We start from the raw sequence: 22,156 nt of genomic DNA, 5'->3' as shown, positions 1-22,156 counted from the left end.
AAGTAAATCATATTCCGCTACACGAAAAAAATACAGCTGAGCTTTGTGACTGGGAAGATGATATTCCAATATGACCAATAAGAGACCTAATCAAGTGCCTGACCGTGGGCAAATTTGTTGTTTGCAGATTCACTTATGATGAAGGAACAAAACATGAAACCAAAAAAACATTTCGTTGGTATTATTCTAGAGGTCAATGATGACACTTCATATTTTATACGCTGTTTAAGAAAAAAGGAAATGAATTTGTTTTTCCTAATATTGAAGACAAGAATGCTGTTACATTTGAAAATATTATTTGTGTTTAACCACAAGCTCATATTAGGCGGGGACGTTACAGTTTTGGGGTAACACTTCCGGAAAACATACAGCTTTTTTAATGTTTTCACAAAATTTGTCATTTATGTTACTGTAGCTCACTTATGTTACCACTTTTCAAAATCAGCATTTTCATAGATTTATAAGACTCTTTTTAATTGGGAACCTATTATTTGTTTTTAGAGATAAGTAAACCATATATTTTTAGTAGTTTTACGTTTATTTGGTGTGCGTTTATACTCCCTTATTTAATCAGTAACCAGTAACATATATGACTCTAATTTATGGTACGATCGTAATAATAAAAAAAAACAAATAAAAATTATTATAAAACCTTACTGCTAATACTATATTTGTGGTCTTCTATTAAATTACTTTTGTCTGTCGCCAAATTTAACAAGAAAAAAAAAACAATTTCTTTCTATTTTTTTCTGGTTCAACATTTCAAGTTACCTTGGAATTACCTATTGTTACGATAAATTCTGACCCAAAACCGTAAATATATTTATTACTAATATTCTCATTCATTCACGTATTTTCTAGGTAATGCCTACCTGACATACGATGGGTCTCCCTTTGTTATAAAAAAACAACAATTAGAACCTTCTGGAGACGAGCCGATGTAAACATACCAGTTTTGAGAACAATTCGCCGCTCTGTCTAGTCGAGAAGGCCGTCGACGTTTCTATTCTAACGGTACTGGGTACATAACAGGACTTTTTTGGAGAAAACAGTTAGTCAAGAAAGAAGCTCGCGCTCGCGTTTAAATTGTAACGTCCGATAGATAAATTATGTAATTATTAGTCAAATAAATTGTTGTGCAGTGGTTTAATAAATTGATATAAATTATTGTGTTTTAGTAAATTAAAATAATAAATTAGAATTAATATATCTACACTATATATCTTTCGATAGTGTAATGAACATTATTAGTGTTCAGGATCTTGTTGCTGAGGAACCTCATTCTTTTCATTGTCAGATGTTGTTTATCATGTATGACACTAAATTGAACAAAAGGCAAAATGACGATCAATGAGTAGAGCAGTGTTAAAAATTTTATTGTTTTTTTTATAAACGACCAATGTTTATTTGATAAAACGACCAATACTAGTTTATGTCTAAGAGAAAAAAAAATTAATTTTAATAGAAATTTTATAGGAATTGATTTTAATATCTCGTAAATATGAATAATTTTAAAATTTATCCACTTTTAAATACTTTTTGAATATGTTAAAGGATTAGATAAATACCATTCACAAGTACTTTGTTTCTCGAACTTTGTCAAAAGTAGTGAATAAAATCATTCACTTGAGATTTCTATTAAGATAAGATTTATAATTTTTTAATTTATTTATATTAAATACACTAGTTTCAAATTGTTCTCAGTCGGCATAAAGCTTCCGAGAAAAATGAAGTTAGTTGGCTGCATTGTAGTGTTTCTAAGCGTGTTGGCTCTTGGGTATGTATTATATCTTTATACGGTTCAAACAATTACTATTTTTTATTGGAAATAAGCCACAATTTAAGTTGAAAATAAGTTTATTTTTGAAGTTTCGATTTTCACTTCGGAAATCGTTCTCAAAATACAAAACATTTTGTATTTTGAGAACGATTTTTAGAAATGTAAATGATAAGTATGCCATTAGAAATATGACTTGTGATAGGAATATGGGTATTAGGCTTACTAACAGTAGTGATAATATTATAGTTAGGGGGAATATCAAAAATGGGAATAGCATTAGTAATGAAGGTAGGGAAAAATTAAATATTAGCATTAGAAATAAAAACGGTAATAAAATAAATAACGGATATAATGTTAATAAAAAAACCAGGGAGCATGAAATCAACGTTAACACCAATAATGGAGAAGAAGAATACAGTAATAAGGAAATACACCTTAACAAGACAAATCATATAGGAATAGCGACATGGAATGTGACATCTCTGACCGGCAAGGAAATAGAAGCTACGGAAGAAATGGAAAAAATGAACGTACAAATAATGGGAATAAGCGAGACAAAAAAGATAGGGAAAGGACACATCAATATCAATGAGAAATATAGTCTATATTATTCCGGAGTACCACAGGGCCACAGAGCAAAAGAAGGAGTCGGTATAATAGTTAAAAAAAGAATAGAATCAAGAATAACAAACTACGAAGCAGTGTCATCTAGAATAATCACAGCCCAAATAGAACTAAAAGACAAGATAGGAATAATACAAATATACGGACCAACAGAATGTAATGAAGAAGAGATAATGATAGAATTCTACAACGAACTCCAAAACGCATTAGACAAATTAAGAGAGACAAGAGAAAAAATAATAATCTTAGGCGATTGGAATTCAAGAGTAGGTAAGGATATTAACAGGGGATTAGGATGCATTTAGAATTTAGAAAAAGAACTATTGAGAACAGTCAAAAGAAGAAAAACCAGTTATTTAGGGCATTTGTTGCGCAACGAGAAATACTACATCCCTCAGTTGATAATAAAAGGCAAAATAGAAGGAAAGCGAGGAATTGGAAGAAAAAAATTGTCCTGGTTACGTAATATCAGAAACTGGACAGGACTTGGATTTGAGGAACTCTTAAGAACAGCTGAAGATAGACAAACGTTTGCCACCATAACCGCTAACCTCCATTGATGGAGACGGCACTTGAAGAAGAAGAAGGATGCATTGGACAATATGGGGAAGAAACATTAAATAGAAATGGAATTAAAATGCTGGAATTCTGCCAAACCAATGACCTGATAATAGGAAACACATTCAGTGAGCAAACCATTAACGAAAAATATACATTTGTGGCTGAAGAGAGAAATGCGAAAAGCTTAATCGACTATATAGTCTATACGAGAAACCTAGAACAAAATATAAAAAACATCTTAACGGAAAAGGAACCTGAACTGTCCACACAACACAGGATGGTCACTGCAAAACTGGAGGATGAAAAAATGGAGGAAGTGGAAAGAAAAGGGTACAAGAAAGTAAATGTAAACAAACTAAAGATAAAAAGTGTGCGAGAATTTTACACGGAGGAAACTAACAAAAGACTGAGACAAATAGAGCGCCAAAAAGAAACATGGACAATGGAAGAAAGATGGAATACATACAGTGAAGTATTAAAGACAACAGCAACTGAAGTGTGTGGAATCAAAAAATCTAATAAACAGTTAAAAAGGACAAGGTGGTGGAATAAAGAAGTGAAGACAGAAATAAAAAAAGAAGAAAATAGCATGAAAAAAATACCTCGAAACGAGATTAGAAGAAGATAAAGAAAAATACTATAGGCAGAGACGACTGGCAAAAAAGACAGTCACACAAGCAAAAACAAAAACATGGAAAGAATTTGGAGAAGAACTTCAGGAAGAATATATAACAAATAATAGAAACTTTTGGACGACAATACGACACATACGGCAGGGAAAACGAAAGGAAATAAACGCAGTAAAAGATACTTCAAACCAAATACAAATAAGCCCAGAACAAATTGTTAGGGTATGGAAAGAATATTATGAGAAAAAATTTGATACCGAAGTGATAAAGGAAGACAATATAATCAATGAAGGCGAAGAAAACACAGAGCCAGAGCAAATAAGTAGAGAAGAAGTAATAGACGGATTATCAAATATAAAAATAGGCAAGGCAGGTGGAGATGATGAAATTGAACCGGAAATGGTAAAATACATGGGAGAAGAAGGAATAAACTGGCTATGGAAAATATATAAAGAGGCGTGGGAAAAACAAACAATCCCTAAAGACTGGCAGAACAATATCATCGTACCAATATACAAAAAAGGAGAACATGTAAACTGCGACAACTATAGGGCAATATGTCTGTCATCGGTGTGCTTTAAAATATATACGAAAATAATAGAGAAGAGACTGAGACAAGAAGTAGAAATGGTATTGGGAGAAGAACAAATGGCATTTAGACCGGGAAGACAGACAAATGACAACATATATATCATTAGAAACCTAATAGAAAGAAGCATAGATACGGGAAAAAAACTAGTATTAGCATTCATAGACCTAAGAGCAGCATTTGACACGATAGAAAGACATATTATAGGGAAATGCTTGAGGAAAATTAACGTACCTAATGCATTGATAAAAATTATAGAAAGTACTTACAAAGAGGTAAAAGGAAGGGTACAAATAACAGGGGAAAGATCGGAAGAATTTAATTGGAAGAGAGGTATTAAACAAGGAGATAGTCTCAGCCCTTTGCTATTCATAATAGTAATGAACGAATTGATAAGAAACACTAGAGTCAGAACTAATCAACTACAGACAATAATAGGTTACCGCAGATTACAACCGGTAACAATAGAGTCCTTAATGTATGCAGACGACATAGTACTAATAGCAGATTCCGAGAATAAAAAGCAGAAACTAATGGATATATGGGTAGAACAAATAGAAGAACTTAAAATGGAGATAAACGAGGAAAAAAGTAAGATAATGATAATCAGCGGCAAAGGAGATAAGGAAGATAATCAAATAAAGATAAAATGTAAAAACTCAGAATTGGAAATAGTAACAACTTACGAATACCTGGGAAGTATAATAACTAATGATGGAAAAATAGACTGGGAAATAACAAATAGAGCAAAGAAATCAAACAAGTTATATTATGCGTTAGCCCCAATAATGGGAAAAAGAGAACTTGCACGAGAAACAAGAATAAAAATATATAACACAATAGTGATACCGACTGTGCTCTATGCAAGTGAAAACTGGACAATTCTGGAAAAACATAAGAGCAGGATAAACGCAATGGAGATGAGACATCTAAGAAAGATAGTTGGAAAGACAAAATGGGATAGATTAAGCAACGAGACTATTAGGAGAATGGCCAACCAGGAACCGATAATGAACAAAATAGCAAAGAGACAAATGAACTGGTATAGGCATCTGATGAGGATGCAATCCAATAGAATAACAAGAAAAATTTATGAAGCAAAAAACATCGGAAAAAAAAAAGAGGCAGACCAAGAAAAAAATGGATACAGCAAGTAGTAGAGGCGGGAAAACTTAAACAAAAATCACTCGAGGAATTGAAAATAATGGCAGGAAACAGGAAAGAATGGAAGAGGTGGGTAAATGGAAATTAAAATAGCTAGCCCAAATCCGACACCCTGATAGGGTAAAAGGAAGGGGAGAAAGAAAGAAAGAAAGAGAACGATTTCCAAAGTGGAAATTAAAACGTCAATAAATTTATTTTAAAGTCAAATTGTGGCTTATTTCTAATACAAATAGTAATTACATTAAGATTCCACAAGAAAATAGCTTCAGAATAATACGGGGCGAACAGTTTTGATAATAAAATCCAGTATTCCTATTATTCCAGTAATGTTTTAAAGTTCCCCACTTCATCTTATTTGAGATTTTTTTTCTCTTGCATTCCCATCATTGTCAAAATCCTCATAATCATTATCATCATTCTCTTTGCCTTTATCCCTATGCGGGGTCGGCTTCTCTAATTACATTTCTCCATAATTTTTATCTTGGGTTATATCAATATTAATACCATTTACTGACATGCCCTGCCTAAGCTTCTCCCCCTAGGTCTTTTTTGGTCTTTCTCTTATACTGCTTCCAGGAACCCGCAGATCAACAATTCTTCGTATTGGATGATTAACTTCTCTTCATTGAACATGACCAAACTATCTTAACTTATACTTTCTCATTTTGACAACAATTGGTTCCACTCCTAGACTTCCCCTAATATACTCATTCCGAATTTTATCCTTTTTTGTCACTCCACTCATCCATATAAGCATTCTCATTCCCGCCACATGCATTCGTTGTTCCCTTCTCTTTTTAACTGTCACAACATTCAGTTCCGTACATCATAGCTGTTCTTATGGCTGGTTTATAGAATTATTCCCTTCAGCTTAATTGGAATTTTTCTGTCACACAACATACCACTCGCTTCCTTCCACTTCATCCATCCAACTCTAATTCTACTGCATGCATCTCCATATATTCCATCATTACTCTGTAAGACCGATCATAGGTACTTAAAACTATTACCTTTCACAATCATTTTACCATCCAAATATATCATTCTATTTGTACTAACTCCATCTTTAAATGAACATTCCAAATACTCTGTTTTTGTCCTATTAAGTTTTAAACCTTTTTCCTCAAGAGCTTGTCTCCACTGTTCCAGCTTTTGTTCTAAGTCGCTTTCACTATTTCCTACTAACAATACATCATCACCATCCATTCAGCACCACGGAATATTACCCTGTAGTTTCGCTGTTGTTTGGTCCAGAACTAATGAGAATAAATAAGGACTAAGAACCGAGCCTTGGTGCAATCCTTCTTTCACATGAAATTTATTAGTCTCCCCCACACCTGTCCTACCACTAGTTGTTACTGCCCCATACATGTCTCTCACAATCTTTACATATTTACTGGGGACTTCTTTCTTATTGAGTGCCCAGCACAGAATTTCCTCTAGGAGGAACTCTATCAAATGCTTTCTCAAGATCATATGAGCGTTTGTTACTTTATTTCTGTATTTTTTTATCAGCTGCCTTATGAAAATTGCGTCTGTTGTTGATCTGCATTGCATAAAGCCAAACTAAACTGGTTATCGGATATTTCGGTTTTTTCACGTATCCGTCTCACGTCCTATATTTTCATGGTGTCACTAAGCAGTTTTATGACCATTTAGTTTGTACATTGTTGTACATCTCACTTGTTTTTGAAGACGGGTACTAATACACTGTTTCTCCATTCGTCTGGCATTTTTTCAACTTCCATAATTTTATTAAATAGACCTGTTAACCAATTTGTCATTGTCATCACCACCAATTTGTCATTGCATCATCGCCAAAATCCTAATTAATAGTAAACAAATAGAAAACAGTGAAAAGTGAAAGAACCTTAATCACACTTAACACAGAGACAGTTATGTTGGCAGATGTCAAAACTATGCTATTTTGGGTTGCGGATCATATTATTTTGAATTTATGTAAACTGGACAATTAACTGGTATCTAGTCAGTGACTGTATCCGTTACGTAACCTTGTTAAATTTGAAATAATATATTTCTTATTTAGAGCTGCAGATGGAGACGATGAATTTGCTAACTACACAATAACCAACCGTAAATTTCCAAAAGGTTTTACTTTTGGTGTTGCCACGGCCGCTTATCAGATCGAAGGAGCTTGGAATTTAGATGGAAAAGGAGAACAGGTCTGGGATACTTTTTTCCACGAGCATCCTGAACGCGTAGATGATGGAACTAACGGTGACGTCGCTTGTGATTCATACCATCTTTATAAAGAAGATATTCGTTGTATGGAAGAAGTTGGTGTGGACTACTATAGGTAAGTTAATTTTTATTACTTTTCATGTAGAATGATGATTAGTTGCAACGAGCATTTTTTTGTAAGATTTAGAGAAAGTTAACAAATGAAATATACTAATATATGGTGTGGAAACCACTTATGGAATAAAATCTTTTGTGTCCTTATTTTAAAAAACTACAAAAAACCCCGAGACCCTCCAATTTATAAATATAAATTAGCCATTAAGAACGCCAATCTGTCTATTACTTATATTATCTTCACCATCTCCCGTTGCGCAGAACTCACCTAGAAGTATCTGCCAAAGGTGTATTAGACCAGGGTCGATAATTTTTGAAACCAAAAAAAATTATAGTAGAATGAAACCTATTGGAAAAGGAAGAGAATATGCTAAAAATGGAAGAAAAAATAAATTCTACTCCATCCGAGGTCGAGAAGTGGGAGGGTGTGAGTTTTTAAGGGTAAAAATCGGTTTATCGCGATTTTCGGCGAAACTACAAGAGCTATGGAAAAAAGTTAAATAGCAAAGTTGTAGGTAACAAAAAGATCTACAACTTTTGTATTTACACTTTTTTCACATAACCTTAAAATTTTTGTGGAAAATTCAAAAAACTAAATTTTTGGTTTTTTATTTTTATCTTTTACAAAAAAAATTTTTTATACGAAATTTGGTGAAAACTTGCCTTAGTAAGTACCAAACACACTGTAATTTTTTGGAAATAACAAAAGTTATTTTTTTACCTGATATTGATTTAATATCGAAAAAGCACTCTAATTTTCAATCGAAAATTAACGCGTCAAAATATCAGTTTTTTTTTAAAAGTCGGTGGACTTTTTGTTTGTTAAAATCTGTACTTTCCGATAGTGTAAAAAAATATACATTACTATGTCAAATGTTTTCAAAAAACACAAAAAACAAAAAAAACTCAAATCGAAAATTTTTTTTTCATCATTATGTACAATTTTGAGATATTTCTTATAATTAATACTGTAAAAAATTATAAATCCACAAAACATTAAGATTGCAAAATGACATGTGAAAATAGCTGTTAAAAATATTCAAGATAAGATTTAAAGGGAATTTCATCAAAAAAATGTGACTGCTATACGATTTTTTTTACAATTAAAAAGCTAGTTTATTATAGTTTAATTACATTTTTGTCATGGGCAATCTTACAATATATATATATTTATGATGTATATATTTATCATAATATTTTTTTAGGGCATTAATATTTTTGCCTCTTTGATGGCATTCCTTCGTCGCCTTCTGATTCTAGAAGATCTTCGAAATCTTCAAGACCATCATTGTCTTCATCTCCAATATTGTTTTCTGTCTGCGTTACTTCCTCATCCACAATTTCATCAGAATCATTATCATTAATTTCTTCGTAGGCTTTTTCCTCCACATTATAGCATTTTTCTGATCCGTGACAACTTGAACATAAATTTGTGCATTTCAAACCATGTTTTCGGCAACCACATTTTAAATTGTTACATCCAGTTTCACAGCTGCAGCAAATAGTTTTGAGCAGTATTTCCGGGATCAATTCCGTTTCTGTAAATTTGGGCATAATGCCTCGTTGATGTTGTTTCCAGTCCCAATCTGTTGCTGTCAGTTCGTTGCCCAGTCATGTTTGAAGCTGATAATATGCCCTATAACAATTTTGTTCTGCTGCCCCTTCTGTGGGTGGGAGATTTGCCAATACGAAAAATGATTTGATTTTTTCCAATTGATATTTTTGAAATCGTAATTGATTCAGCGTTAGCTTATCATTTTTGCACTTATAAATAGATTTGATTAATTGTAATCCATTTTTTACGATATCTTGTTTATTTGCATCTTTTTCATAAAAAATGTTAGCCAAACTTGACAATTTTTTAACATCTAATAATGAATTTACGATAGTTTTCTTTCCTTTTCCGGCAAATCCAGATGTTGTATCGCAACCTGAAAAATAATGCAGAAATGCAATGATATTTTTGCAAGATTCATATTTTAAACTATTCGACGTGAAAAATTGATCTTTTACAGTTCCAGAACCTGGTTTAAGAAAATAAATGTCATTATTATTTTCATTTAATTGAATCAAAAGAACCAAAAGATCAATATCTTGACCCACAACAATGACAGTTTTATTTGTATCTGTAGCAACTTCTATCGAAGTCTTAATTATATCAGCATGAGCATCTTCTTCTGCTTGTTTACAGAAAAATCCTTGTGACTGTAATATTTTATCTTTGTTTTTCTCGTTTGATAAAAATTTTTTCTGCAAAAATGGTATTTTAGTATGGTTTTGATAATGAAGCTCTGGAATATTGTCTGAGGTTTTTCTACGACTACGTTCTCCTTTTTTAGTTGAATGAGCTGCTGGTGCTGGTGTCACAGTTACTGATTTTTCAATTTCGGGATAGCCGTCAAAAACGAAATGGCTGCCTGCTGCATAATGTTTTTCGACATAGTGCAAATATACATTCATGATCTCTTCCACCGTTTCATTTTTCTGTCAAATTACTTTGTGCAGTAAAAATCCACCGTCGACGACATGCACAATGCCGTCAGAATGCGTTGGTACATTCGTACTCACAAATAATTCGTAGAGCTGAGATTTAACGTTTTTCAATGTACCATGAAATCTTAAGCAACATGAGTAATTACAGTGTTAATTAATTAATAAATATTTCAAAATTGTACATAATGATGAAAAAAAATTTTTCGATTCGAGTTTTCTTCGTTTTTTGCGTTTTTTGAGAACATTTCCCATAGTAATGTATATTTTTTTACACTATCGGAAAGTAGAGATTTCAACGAACAAAAAGCACCACCGACTTTTTTAAAAAAGCTGATATTTTGACGCGTGAATTTTCGATTGAAAATTAGGGTGCTTTTTCGATATTAAATCAATATCAGGTAAAAAATAAATTTTTCAATTCCAAAAAATTACAGTGTGTTTGGTACATACTAAGGCAAGTTTCACCAAATTTCGTAAAAAAAAATTTTTTTGTAAAAGATAAAAATAAAAAACCAAAAATTTAGTTTTTTTAATTTTCCACAAAAATTTTGAGGTTATGTGAAAAAAGTGTAAATACAGAAGTTGTAGATCTTTTTGTTACCTACAACTTTGCTATTTAACTTTTTTCCATAGCACTTGTAGTTTCGCCGAAAATCGTGATAAACCGATTGTTACCCTTAAAAACTCACCCCCTCCCACTTCCCGACCTCGGATGGAGTGGAATTTATTTTTTCTTCCATTTTTAGCATATTCTATTTCTTTTCCAATAGGTTTCATTTTACTATAATTTTTTTTTTGACTTTTTACCTTTTTTAAAGGCTTCGACACTGGTCTATATCGTGGAGGTATATTCCAAACAAATTTTTAGTTTTATTACAGAAATTATCTAAGAATGCCTGAAAAATCATAAAATGAATTATATTCTCTTCGAATATTTTTGGACGCAGTTGGAAATAAGAATTTAAAACCTTTTAGGAAATTTTTATTATATACAGAATGAAAAAATGCTACAGACCCATATTATCTGCTGCATTTACAATTGCAGCACATCTCCTTGGAGATACGGATCGTGCGTCCGACAAGGTACAACTCTGCACCCAGTCCAGTTCACTGGCGGACTAAATCTAAATCAGGCAATAGGCAACATTGTAATTCTTTGCGTTTGGTAGTTTGGTTTCAAAGCATATAGTATGTAATTCTATTTAATTATTGAAGAAAAAAATTGGAATGGTTAAATAAATTCTCAGAATTGTGTTTGAATTTGGGAATATGGCAATAATATTATTTTTCTTAATAAATGACCACACGGATACAGGCGAAATAATATTTTCTTTACTTAAAAAAGTCTTAAATTGCAATACTTCATTTTTCAGTTCTGCTAGGTTTAAATCTTGTTCAGAAGATTTTTATTCCACTATTGAAGAGTCACTAATATCACTATCATGAAAATTGTTTTAAATTTAATGTTAATCAGAGCAGATAATGTGGTCAGTGAAGTTTCCATGTTCTGACAATTTTGTATGTACATTTTTCCAATCTTTCGTCCGTTTTTTATCATTAGCGTTGTTTGCTTGGAAAATAATTCATAGACCTAATAGTACAGTAAGTTGTTGATTTTAGTATAATCCAAGAGATCTCATTTAACTTTTTCCGAGCTATTCATTGTTCAAAAGAAGGCAATAGTTAATTTTCTTGTAATTTGTTTTGAACCTTCATTACATCGATGATTCCAAAGATTCATTTATTGCTTTAAGTAGATTTTTTATATAATACTCTAGCATGGCGTCTGTTACGTATTTTTTCGTCTTTATAGAGGGGGGTCTGGAATCTTCAAAAGACATCTCAGTCCAGGACGCCGCCTGACTAACCTTAGTGTAGGCTTCCAGCATCTTTCATTCTTACCCTTGCCGTTGATCCAGCTGTCTTTCTCCCTCTTCCTTTTTCTTGATCACTTCACGGATATAGCTGTGTATGTTAGTCCAACCTGATTTATTTTGAATCATTGTAACAAAATTCACACCTGTCTCTGTCTCTCCATTCTGTTCCTTTCTACCATTCATCGGTGTCAGCCTTTCCAAACCTAGAGACGTAGGCCCTAAAACACCCGTGTCCTGTGAGTACCTGTGTCAGGAAATAATCCAGTTGCCTGTGGCCACAGTCCACCCAATCTCTTATGTTCGGGATCAGCATTTTCGTCCACTGTGCCACATCCTCCGTGTTGTTCCATTCTTCTTGCCATCTTTCAATTGACCTTTCCCTTTCCTGTCTTCTCTCGGCCACAGTAAGGTTTGGGCTTCTTCTATTATAGAGCTCTTTTCTTTCATACGTCTTTTACGTATCTGATCATAATGCAATCTCGTTTACAAAACTCTTAGTTTTGTAAACTCTTTTATTTTATTTTTATAATTGGAATTGCTTTTTCCTGTTAGTATTTTGGCAGAATAGTTTTGGCCACAATTCATGTTTCTGGAGTTTAAACAGGTGAAATTTATGAAAGTTATGACGATTGTTGTAATTGTTCTCCATCTCCAGTTAAAAAAATTTTGGTGAACTTGGGGTAGCCTTGGCGGTCTTTGGCTTAGGTGCCTTGGTTTTTTTCATAGAACTGACTTTATTTGATTTCTTCGCTTTGGTTGGTGTTTTTACTTTCTACTGTGCGGAAGTTGGAACTGAGATGAAGATGACACAGCTTTAAGAACCGACTTCTTTAACTTTCTTCGCCTTCTCCAGCTTTTCTATGTCTTTAATGCTGCAGCTTTCATTTTTCTTCTGAACTAGGCTTTGTAGATCCAGAACAGAATGAGATAGACACAAACTAGAAGATCCTGACGCTCCTTTTCCCTTTGTTTACACCAACGGTCCAGTAGCAACTACAGCTTTTAAATATTTTTGATGAACGGTGCAACTTTTTCCGCATCTATTCTGTAATTTGCAGCCATATATTTCTTGGCAGCTTAAAGATAAGAACCACTTCTCTTGGATTTTTTCCTTCTTTTCATTTTTTGATGGTGAAGGTGTTTGTGGCATTCCAGATTTCGACGTAGCCGAAGTGGCTGATGATTGGGCTCTCGATATTTAGGAATTTCACAAAGTATTAACTATGAAGATCGGAGATCGAAGGACACAACTCGAAGCAAGTGGCGCAAAATAGAAAACACTGGATTGATTTGGGGGAGGCCTATGTCCAAAGTTGGATTACTTAAGGCTGCAGAAGAAGAAGAAGATTAACTATGAATCCAAAACAATCTATTTGCAATCAAGCCTAGGACTTAAATCTTAATTGCACAATTTTCAATTAAAACTCACTTAAGATACAATACTTAACGTTCAGAAGACTGATTTAAATAGCTACGTTTGATTTTTTAAACTCGATAGGCGCGAGACTATCGTATTTACACACATCGACACATGCGTGTGTGGATGCATAAGCACGGGAACGTTCGTCCACACTTGTCGACTTTATCAAACAACGATTCGGCATAATTAATTATGAAAATTAAAAACCTAATTTTCGGGCCCCAAAAATTACGGGTCCCATGCTCGTGCCTAAGTTGCCTAGGCCTTAGTCCGCCCCTGTGCAGTTCCGTATCTTTTATAAAATTTCTTTAGGACAATGTAAAAAGAAGGCAAGCCAGCACATCGTCCTGTCTATATATATAAAATAATAATTGATCAAAATAACTTGGATGATTAGATAGTAAATAGAATATTATACTAAACTAGCGGACCAACTCGACATCGAGTTTTTTAAATGAAATTTTTATTTTGCGAAAAAAATATACAATATATACAATGGCCGGAAGTAAAAATATTTTTATCAGTAACTCAAAAACTATAAATGATAATTTCGTGAACTTACATTTTTGAACTCTACGTTGAATTCTCTATTGATTTGACTAATAAAAATGAAACCGGAAGTCGACCTCAAAACCGGAATGCAATTTTTAGTTCATCAAATGTCGACATGGATATAATTTAGCAGTTAATTTTGCATGCTGATCACGAATCCGGTGTCAGATTTGCTTTATCTTGACGTTTTATGTGCGTTTCGGGTCACTTCCGGTGTCGGATCGCAACCGAAAGTACATATTTAGATTCGTCTCGACTAGACCTTTCGATCCATATATACATTGTGGGGTCTAAAACTTAAAGTAAATTTTAACTTCCGGTCATCTCAAAACCGGAAGTGAATTTTTGTACCAAAAGTATATCTTGACAATCTCATACGTAATACTAATAATATTCCGAAAAAATATTTTAATTATCTAATATGGTTTTTGAGTAAAGTGGTGGACAAGAAAAGGGCTTAGCGTTTTAGTATATAAGATTATGACTTGGTTCTAGTTACAAAGACTTGCTTGTGGCGAATTATTTTCTACAATTACAATGTTTTATATTTTAGCATATCTCAATTAATTTTAATTACAGATTTTCAATAGCTTGGTCCAGAATCTTACCTGACGGAACCCTTGACAATATTAGCCAAGAAGGTATCAACTATTATGTAAATTTATTTAAAGAACTGCGTGCCAAGGGAATAAAATCTTTTGTTACCTTGTACCATTGGGATATACCAACAGCTCTTGAAAAACAAGGAGGTAATATATTATTTATACTTTTGGTTACAACCTGATAAAGTTTTATTTATTTTTGTTTTTAATTTCGACAGGGTCAAGTATATTGATGATCAGTTTATATTAACTTTTACAGGTTGGAGAAATCCAAAAGTCGTTGACTGGTTCCAAGCATACGCAGACTTTTGTTTCAAAACTTTTGGAGAATATGTCGATAGCTGGGTAACAATTAACGAACCTAAACAGATTTGTCACGCCGGATACGGAGTGGGAGGATACGCTCCGGGAGTAGTTTCTCCAGGAGTTGGAGAGTACATTTGTGCCAGACACGTTTTATTGGCTCACGCTAAAACTTGGAGAATGTATGACCGTGTATATAGACAACAATTAAAATGTAAGTTAACCCATTTTTTAAATTTCATTGATAATACAATGCATTTTTGCATACAGGCAAGAATTATTGTTAGGTTTTTTGTTAATATAATAAACACATTTTTCTTTATATTCACTTTATGACTTGTGTTTAAAGGTTAGAAATTCATAAGTTTTTTTTATCTTATTGTAATGTTTATTTAAATTTATTTAAAGTCTTCTAAAACTAACACTAAAATACGATTAATTTATAACATTCATTTATTTAATCGTACAAATTTATATTTTAGACTAACTTATTAAATGCAAATGGCTTTTATATAATTCGTCTAAGTTTTCGAAACGCTTTCAGAATCAAGAAGAATTTTCTCGGCGGTACAATAACGGTAGGTCTTTATCAAAGGCCGAAATATTCGATAAGACCAGCGTGAAGCAAGGCTGGCGTAACATTGTCCCCTCCTTAAGGGATGGTTCCTCCTGAAACCTTGTCGGGACGGCAACCAGATGCTGGTATCGGCATCTGAACCCACTTTTACAACTCTCAGTTGTATAAAAGTAATAAGGGAAGTTGTATAAATGCAGATTGCAACTGACTAGTACCTAAACTAGTGTCGATGAGGTGTTCTAGGATTTCCTCCACCATATTTCGAAAAATACTCAAATAAAATTGGAGGCATTCTAGCTTTGGTATGACTAATTTTTGCACGTTGGACTCCAGCACATGCTCCCTCAATTGAAGTTATGTTTTCCGTACATCGTGGTAGCTGGCTTGGTAATGGGCACTGTCTTTTGTTACCAGATAGAAAAATGACGTGATGAATCTAGGAGTTTCAAGGCTTTCCGAGAGCTGATAGTTGACATTGAAGTTTTGTAATTCGATTGAACTTCCTTCGAAAGATGGATTGTGCGTCTTTAATACTGACCAGAATGGTATGGGTCAGTAAATAGTCATCTAGAAGTGCGAGTAGATCTTGCGTTTCTTCAGTGACAATATCATGTCATGTTTTGCCGGTGCGTCCATATGCTCCCATAAATTCCTCAAACGTGAAGTCAGGTAGTTCTTGGACTTGGTTTATTTCTATTTCTTCATCTACGTTGTGGTCTCTTTTAAATGGCGCCAGCCGATTATGGTGTACTATCATCGGTTTTTCCGTTGGAATCTGGCTTATTCGATAGATGACAACATTAATCTTTTCCCTAATAAAGTACTTATTAGGAGAACAATTATTTCGCTTCCTTATTACCTATATGCCCTATATTACAGAACCAAACTTTGTCATTCTCCCTTTTCGGCTTAGGTATCGTACCGTTTCTTAATTCTATCTCTACCGAACTGAAGATGGCAATGGATCAACTCGGTTCATCGTATATCGTCCATACCTCTTCGTAATTCTTTCACATAATCTTCACTAGCTATATCTTCTCCGGATCGACATTCAAACTCTAAATCACAAGGTAGTCGCATCTCGCATCCAAATAGGACTTTTGAAAAAGCGGAACATACTGGTACTACTCTCACTGGTGATTGGATACTATTTTTTCCAAATAATTGCCAACTGTCTTATTCATTCGCTCTACCATACCATCCGATTGCGGGTGATAGGCTGTAGTTCTTATTTTCTTCATGCCTAGTATATCGCAGATTCCCTGTCATAGATGGCTCTCGAAGTTTCTTCCTTGGTGACTATGGATCTTCAAAGGCACCCTAAATCTGCTGATGTACTCTTTGATCAACACATCTGCAATAGAGGCGGCCTTCTGGTCTCGAATTGCGTAGATCTCGACCCATTTCGTGAAGTAATCCATCACGACCAGTATGTACTTGCAACCATTTTTACTTTCTGGAAATGCCTTGGACGTTCTTTACATCGTCGCAATTATTCATCCAATAAAACCGTTCCCGAATTCTCTTTACACCCTAATGCAACCCTGATGGACTGTCGTGTTAATGACGAAATACTTCCTATACTCTACTCTTTGGAATCATTAACTGTGTTCTCATTTTGGAACCATCACCATCTCCAAGTACTCATTTGAGCAAGTGGTTTCTTTCGTAATAAAGGAGTCCCACAAGGCCCAATACGTTTTAACTACTGAGTATAATCTTGATATTTCTTGCCAAGACGCATAATGAATTTCTCCTTTCCATTTTATACTTTTCTGTAAAACTGGATCTTTTTTTGTTCTTCTCTGATCTTTGTCGGTGTCCACTCCTCGTTGACCACCGTAGTTCACTGCAACTTTCTTGTATTCTGTTTTGTTACAATGGGAACACCCACTGAGTACTGCCTTCTAGAGAGAGAATCGGCTTTCCTTTGGCTATCTCCACTTTGGTGCTCAATCTTGGTGTCGTACAATATATCTAGCTAAAATATAATATATATGTAAAAATTTTGACTTTTTTTCTTAGCAAATGTTTAAAATTTATTTAGTGTATTTTTTTCTTAATGTGTTGTGAATTCTATTGAGTGAAACAACTTGTTTCTGAATGTAGCTAAATGTAACCACATAACTTTTTATAAATGAAATAAAAATGTGAGTTCAGAGTACACTATTGACAGTAATGCTCTTAAATATTTTGATGTAATTAAATACGATACATACAGACGATAGTGATTTAGAATCAACGCATATAAAAAGTTTTAAGCAAAGGTGAGTTTATGCAGGTCTGGTATTTTAGATAAACTTTTAAGTGGTTAGACATTGTCCTGAACTGCTTAAAATAATTTACTTAAATGTTCGCTCTAGTAACCTGAGATTTAGTCGAATCCATAATACTAATTAATATGGATTTACATGCCTATATACATTTAAAGAACATTCAAAGTTATAAATATTAATGGTATTTAGAATTTGGACGTTAGACTTAAGAGGAAAGTCAGAAAAAAAGTTTGAAACAATCTAATGAAAAGGATTAGTTATGTTTGTTTGCTTTATTATATATTGTTAGTTGTAAGGTTAAATAATTTATCACCGGTTTAATCATATTTTTGCAATAATTTTAAAAATAAAGAAAAATAAAACCTCCAGTCAAAACATGAATGTTCAAAAATAAAACAAAGTCAATGATTTCATTCGAAGAGCATATGAAACTAATCCCCAAAATTTTCCTTATCTTCACTGCACTTTGGTTGATAAAACCTTTTCTTTTTCGTAACTCTCTATAATTATTTTATGGGTATGGCGAACATAATTTTTCCACTGCTCCCTAGTTACATTATTGATAGCTGTTGCCCAAACTTCTAAAACATTTTTATTCCCCAATATGTGCTGATCATAAAACCGTTTCGTTTGACTCCACACCATTTCAATAGCATTAAAGTGACAGTGATAGGGAGGCAAACGAAGTACTTCATGACCAGCTTTGTTAATTATCTCATCTACAGCATAATGTTTTGGAGATCTGGGAAGAGCTTTAATAATATTTAATAAATTTGTCTTAGAAGTATGCAGTGGAAATAGAATGCCTCTACTTCTAAGCCATCCTTCCAATTCTTCTTTTTTCCAAGATTGGGTTGGCCATTTATTTACTTGCCGACTGTGATAACTAGCATTATCAAAGATGATCATTGATGGTTCCTCCAATCTTGGTAGAAGATCTTTCTCCAACCAACCCTCGAAAATATCAGCATCCATTTCTCCATGATAGTCTCCCGTTTTGGAGCCCGATTTAAAAATTAAACTTGCTCCGTTTATAAACCCATGCTCTGAGCCTGCATGTAAAACTATGTACCTACAACACAAATAATTCGATCTAATAAAAACAAATTTCTTTACATGTAATGAAAATATGCTTTCTGTAAAAAATATACTTTATTAGTTTTGGAACTAAAGTCCTGGAACAGAAAAAAAAACCCATTTTAGTCAGTTAAGAGAATTAATAAATTATATAAGAAAACATATTTATTTACTTACCTCACACCATCACCGCTTCTTTTTCTTATTCCTTTATTTGTCCCATCCTGCCAAGATCTTCTAACGGATCCAGAAGAAAATATCCATGTTTCGTCTATAAAAATTAAGGGCTTTTTGTAAACTCCCCTTTGGTCATTTTCATGGTAAATCCTTAAAAAATTATGCCTCATCTGTACTACGTGAGGAACTTCCATGAAATGTTTTTGTGGCCTGTCTATTTTGTATTTGAATCCTATTTCTTTCAAGATCAGAAAGAGGCTTGTTTTTCCTCCCTCATAAATAAAGTTGTCTCTTAAAACCTTCAGCAGACTAGATATTGTAAGAGGCAACTCTAAAACAATTATTAATTTTTAGGTAGTTTATATTGCCGAGTTGTAAATTTTCTCGGAAAGAGTGTCAATATACGAAGCCGTAACAACAACAACTATATACTCAAACAAACTAAAATACATGCAAAATTCAGATAGTTGACAGTTTACGTAATTATTTAATTACTAATAATATAGGTTCAATCAGCAACACAAAACAAAATTATACTTAACTCTAGCAGAATTAATTAATAATAAAAAGTTTAAAAACTTTAAGTTGGTTGCCTACTTTTGGCGCAACTTAACGATATAAACTAAATTTGCCTAACTTTTTTGTAAAATATATTTTTTATATAAAATAGAAACTTACTTTCTTCATACATGCGATAAATTTCTAAGCGAATTTGATTTTTGACACTATGATTTAAGTCAGTCGTTAATTTTCTTTTGCGACTTTTCTTCTTTAACGTGAGGGTTGTATTAGGACCATCTTTATATTTCCGCACACTTTTTTCTGAGACCTTCAGACATTTGGATGTTAACTGAAATGTTTTTGATATTAAGAACATTTGTAACATTTTAACAGGGTTACCTCAACTTACCTCAACAGGGTTTTCATTCGGCAAATAATTTAAAAAAAAATTATAGGCATTTTGAATAAACCGCTGTGCAGTTTCATTACCTTGTAATTTAGGAACAGCATCCTTACTCATCTAAAAATATTAACTTTTAAAGAACATTTTATCATATTTATTAAAGAAAAACTTACCAACGCATTAGCTGATGGAACAAATGGAAAACTTTGACTATCCATAATAATAAAATTCAAAATAACTAATTAACTAAATAGAACTAACAAAAGAATTAAGCAATAAAACTATATTAAATACAATTTAATAAAACTATATTAAAAATAAACAACGCGAATAATACAAATATTTACTAAAATATGTTAAATTGTAACAACTCAAATATATTTTAAATATACAGGAAATATTTTATGGGTTTAGTATACACTTCCACTATTTGGAATAATTCTTCTTTTTTTAAAGAAAGAAGTCTGCAATAGTATGATACTTGAGCTATTAATACTGAGAAGTAGGAATTGTTGTGTTGTAGGTTTCCGACAATGAATCTGTCAAAATATGCCCGAGCTAAGCGAATGGAGTTTATCTGACCATCTAGATTTTTTTAACATTTATTTATTTAACCGTAAAAATTTATATTTTAGACTTACTTATTAAATTCTAATAGCTCAGAAGCTCAGCTAATAGCTCCTGCTAGAAGCAGGATAGCTCTCGATCGAACGCCGAAATGGTCGATCAGTGGCGTAGCAAAGCATAGTGTTTCGCATGGCTTAGCACTATTGTGAATCTTTTTCTTTATCAAAATATTTCCCCTGTAACCATATGTAAGACGAGTTAAATGTGAAACAGTAAATTAGTTTTAAATTTTAACATTTTTAAATTTTTCAAAAAAATTGAGACCAACAGCACAGAGTAAAACAATTGCAAAGATATTGTTCATTCCAAAAGACTGTCGGTTTGACGTATCATACGTTAGTAAATGATAATTACAAGTATTTTGTTTTTTTAATTCCAGCCAGAATTACAATTGTTATTGATTCCGATTGGTACGAACCAGAAACCAACAGCGAAGCTGATGAAACTGCCGCTGAACATAAACGTCAATTTGTGGTAAGTTATATAAGACAAAATAATTTGACATAAAATCATTATTTCGTGTTTAAAAAAATTATTTAAATTAACTTTAATTTTATTCTTGTGTGTTTTTTTGTGAAATTAATTTGTTGTATTGCCTTTGGGACATAATTTTTGAGTAACAATCTGTGATTCAAAAATTTCTGAAGACCAAGTGAATCAATATGGAAGAATATTTTTAATAATAAAATTATTTACCACAGATTGTTTTAATAACGAAGTTGAGAATGCAGTAGAAACTTCATTCGCAATGATGTATTCAGTTGATTGAATGGTTAACTTAATTGAATAGTTCAAAAATCGTTTATTTAATCATTTAGATGCTAAAAAGGAACTATCAAAGATTACGGCTTGTATCCAGTTACTGTTATCACACTTTAGGTGGTCAGTACATCTGCTTGGTCGGTTGCCTCTCCTCCGTAATGCTTCTTGTCTTGGGCCTCTATTCAACAATACGTCCTGTCCATCGGTTGTCAGATAATCTGGCGACGTCTCTTGCCCAATTCTATTTTAGCTACGTGATTCTTTCGATAGCATCTGTTGTTTTTGTTGTACGGCGTATATCTTCATTTACTACCTTTTTTGTGAGTGTTAATGTTTCCGTTCCATAAGTGAATACAGCCCAGGGTAATCATATGCAACGTGGAAGCTCATGTGTCTGGTTATCTTTGTCTAACCGAATTTCTTGCACTAAGGATTAATACGCAGTGTACTCAATAACTTTTCATCAACAGCAATATTACCATTTAGCAACATATTAGTCATCAATAGACCTCTAAGGACGCGTGATATAATTTTTCCATTATAATTGCATCATACGTACATTCGGTTATAAACACGGTATCATTTGAGAATCTCAAATGATTGAGCTTCTCTCCATTTATGTTCACTCCATGCACGTTCACGTCCGTCTTCTTTTAAGGATATTCCAAAAGTGTAGCGAATAGCTTTGGAGAGTCGATGTCTTCTCCAGAGAGACCGTCCGATACAGGAGAAGAATGTCTCAGTATTTCCTACACTATCATAATTTTTGGAAGAAAATGATATTACTACAAAGCCAAATGTGTTTGTCAATATAATTTTGCACTTGGAATGTCTCCAAGAAAGTTT

The 22,156-nt window shown here is 33.0% G+C and overlaps 1 protein-coding gene across 1 annotated transcript in view; it reads left to right on the top strand.

Annotated features, from left to right (window-relative positions):
* The first annotated feature begins 1,618 nt into the window (after nt 1-1,618).
* Nucleotides 1,619-22,156, top strand: part of LOC140441225 (cytosolic beta-glucosidase-like) — a 32,638-nt gene continuing 12,100 nt past the window's right edge. Inside the window, exons 1-5 of the mRNA XM_072531809.1 lie at nt 1,619-1,777; nt 7,395-7,664; nt 14,585-14,754; nt 14,867-15,124; nt 20,928-21,022. Of these exons, the coding sequence (XP_072387910.1) occupies nt 1,728-1,777; nt 7,395-7,664; nt 14,585-14,754; nt 14,867-15,124; nt 20,928-21,022 (843 nt within the window). The 5' untranslated portion in view covers nt 1,619-1,727. The remainder of the gene's footprint in view (nt 1,778-7,394; nt 7,665-14,584; nt 14,755-14,866; nt 15,125-20,927; nt 21,023-22,156) is intronic.

This window comes from Diabrotica undecimpunctata, chromosome 5, assembly GCF_040954645.1.
Source record: "Diabrotica undecimpunctata isolate CICGRU chromosome 5, icDiaUnde3, whole genome shotgun sequence".
NCBI classification, from domain to species: Eukaryota; Metazoa; Arthropoda; class Insecta; order Coleoptera; family Chrysomelidae; genus Diabrotica; species Diabrotica undecimpunctata.
Note: the sequence above shows the minus strand (reverse complement) of the source record. Positions and strands in the feature narration are given on the sequence as shown.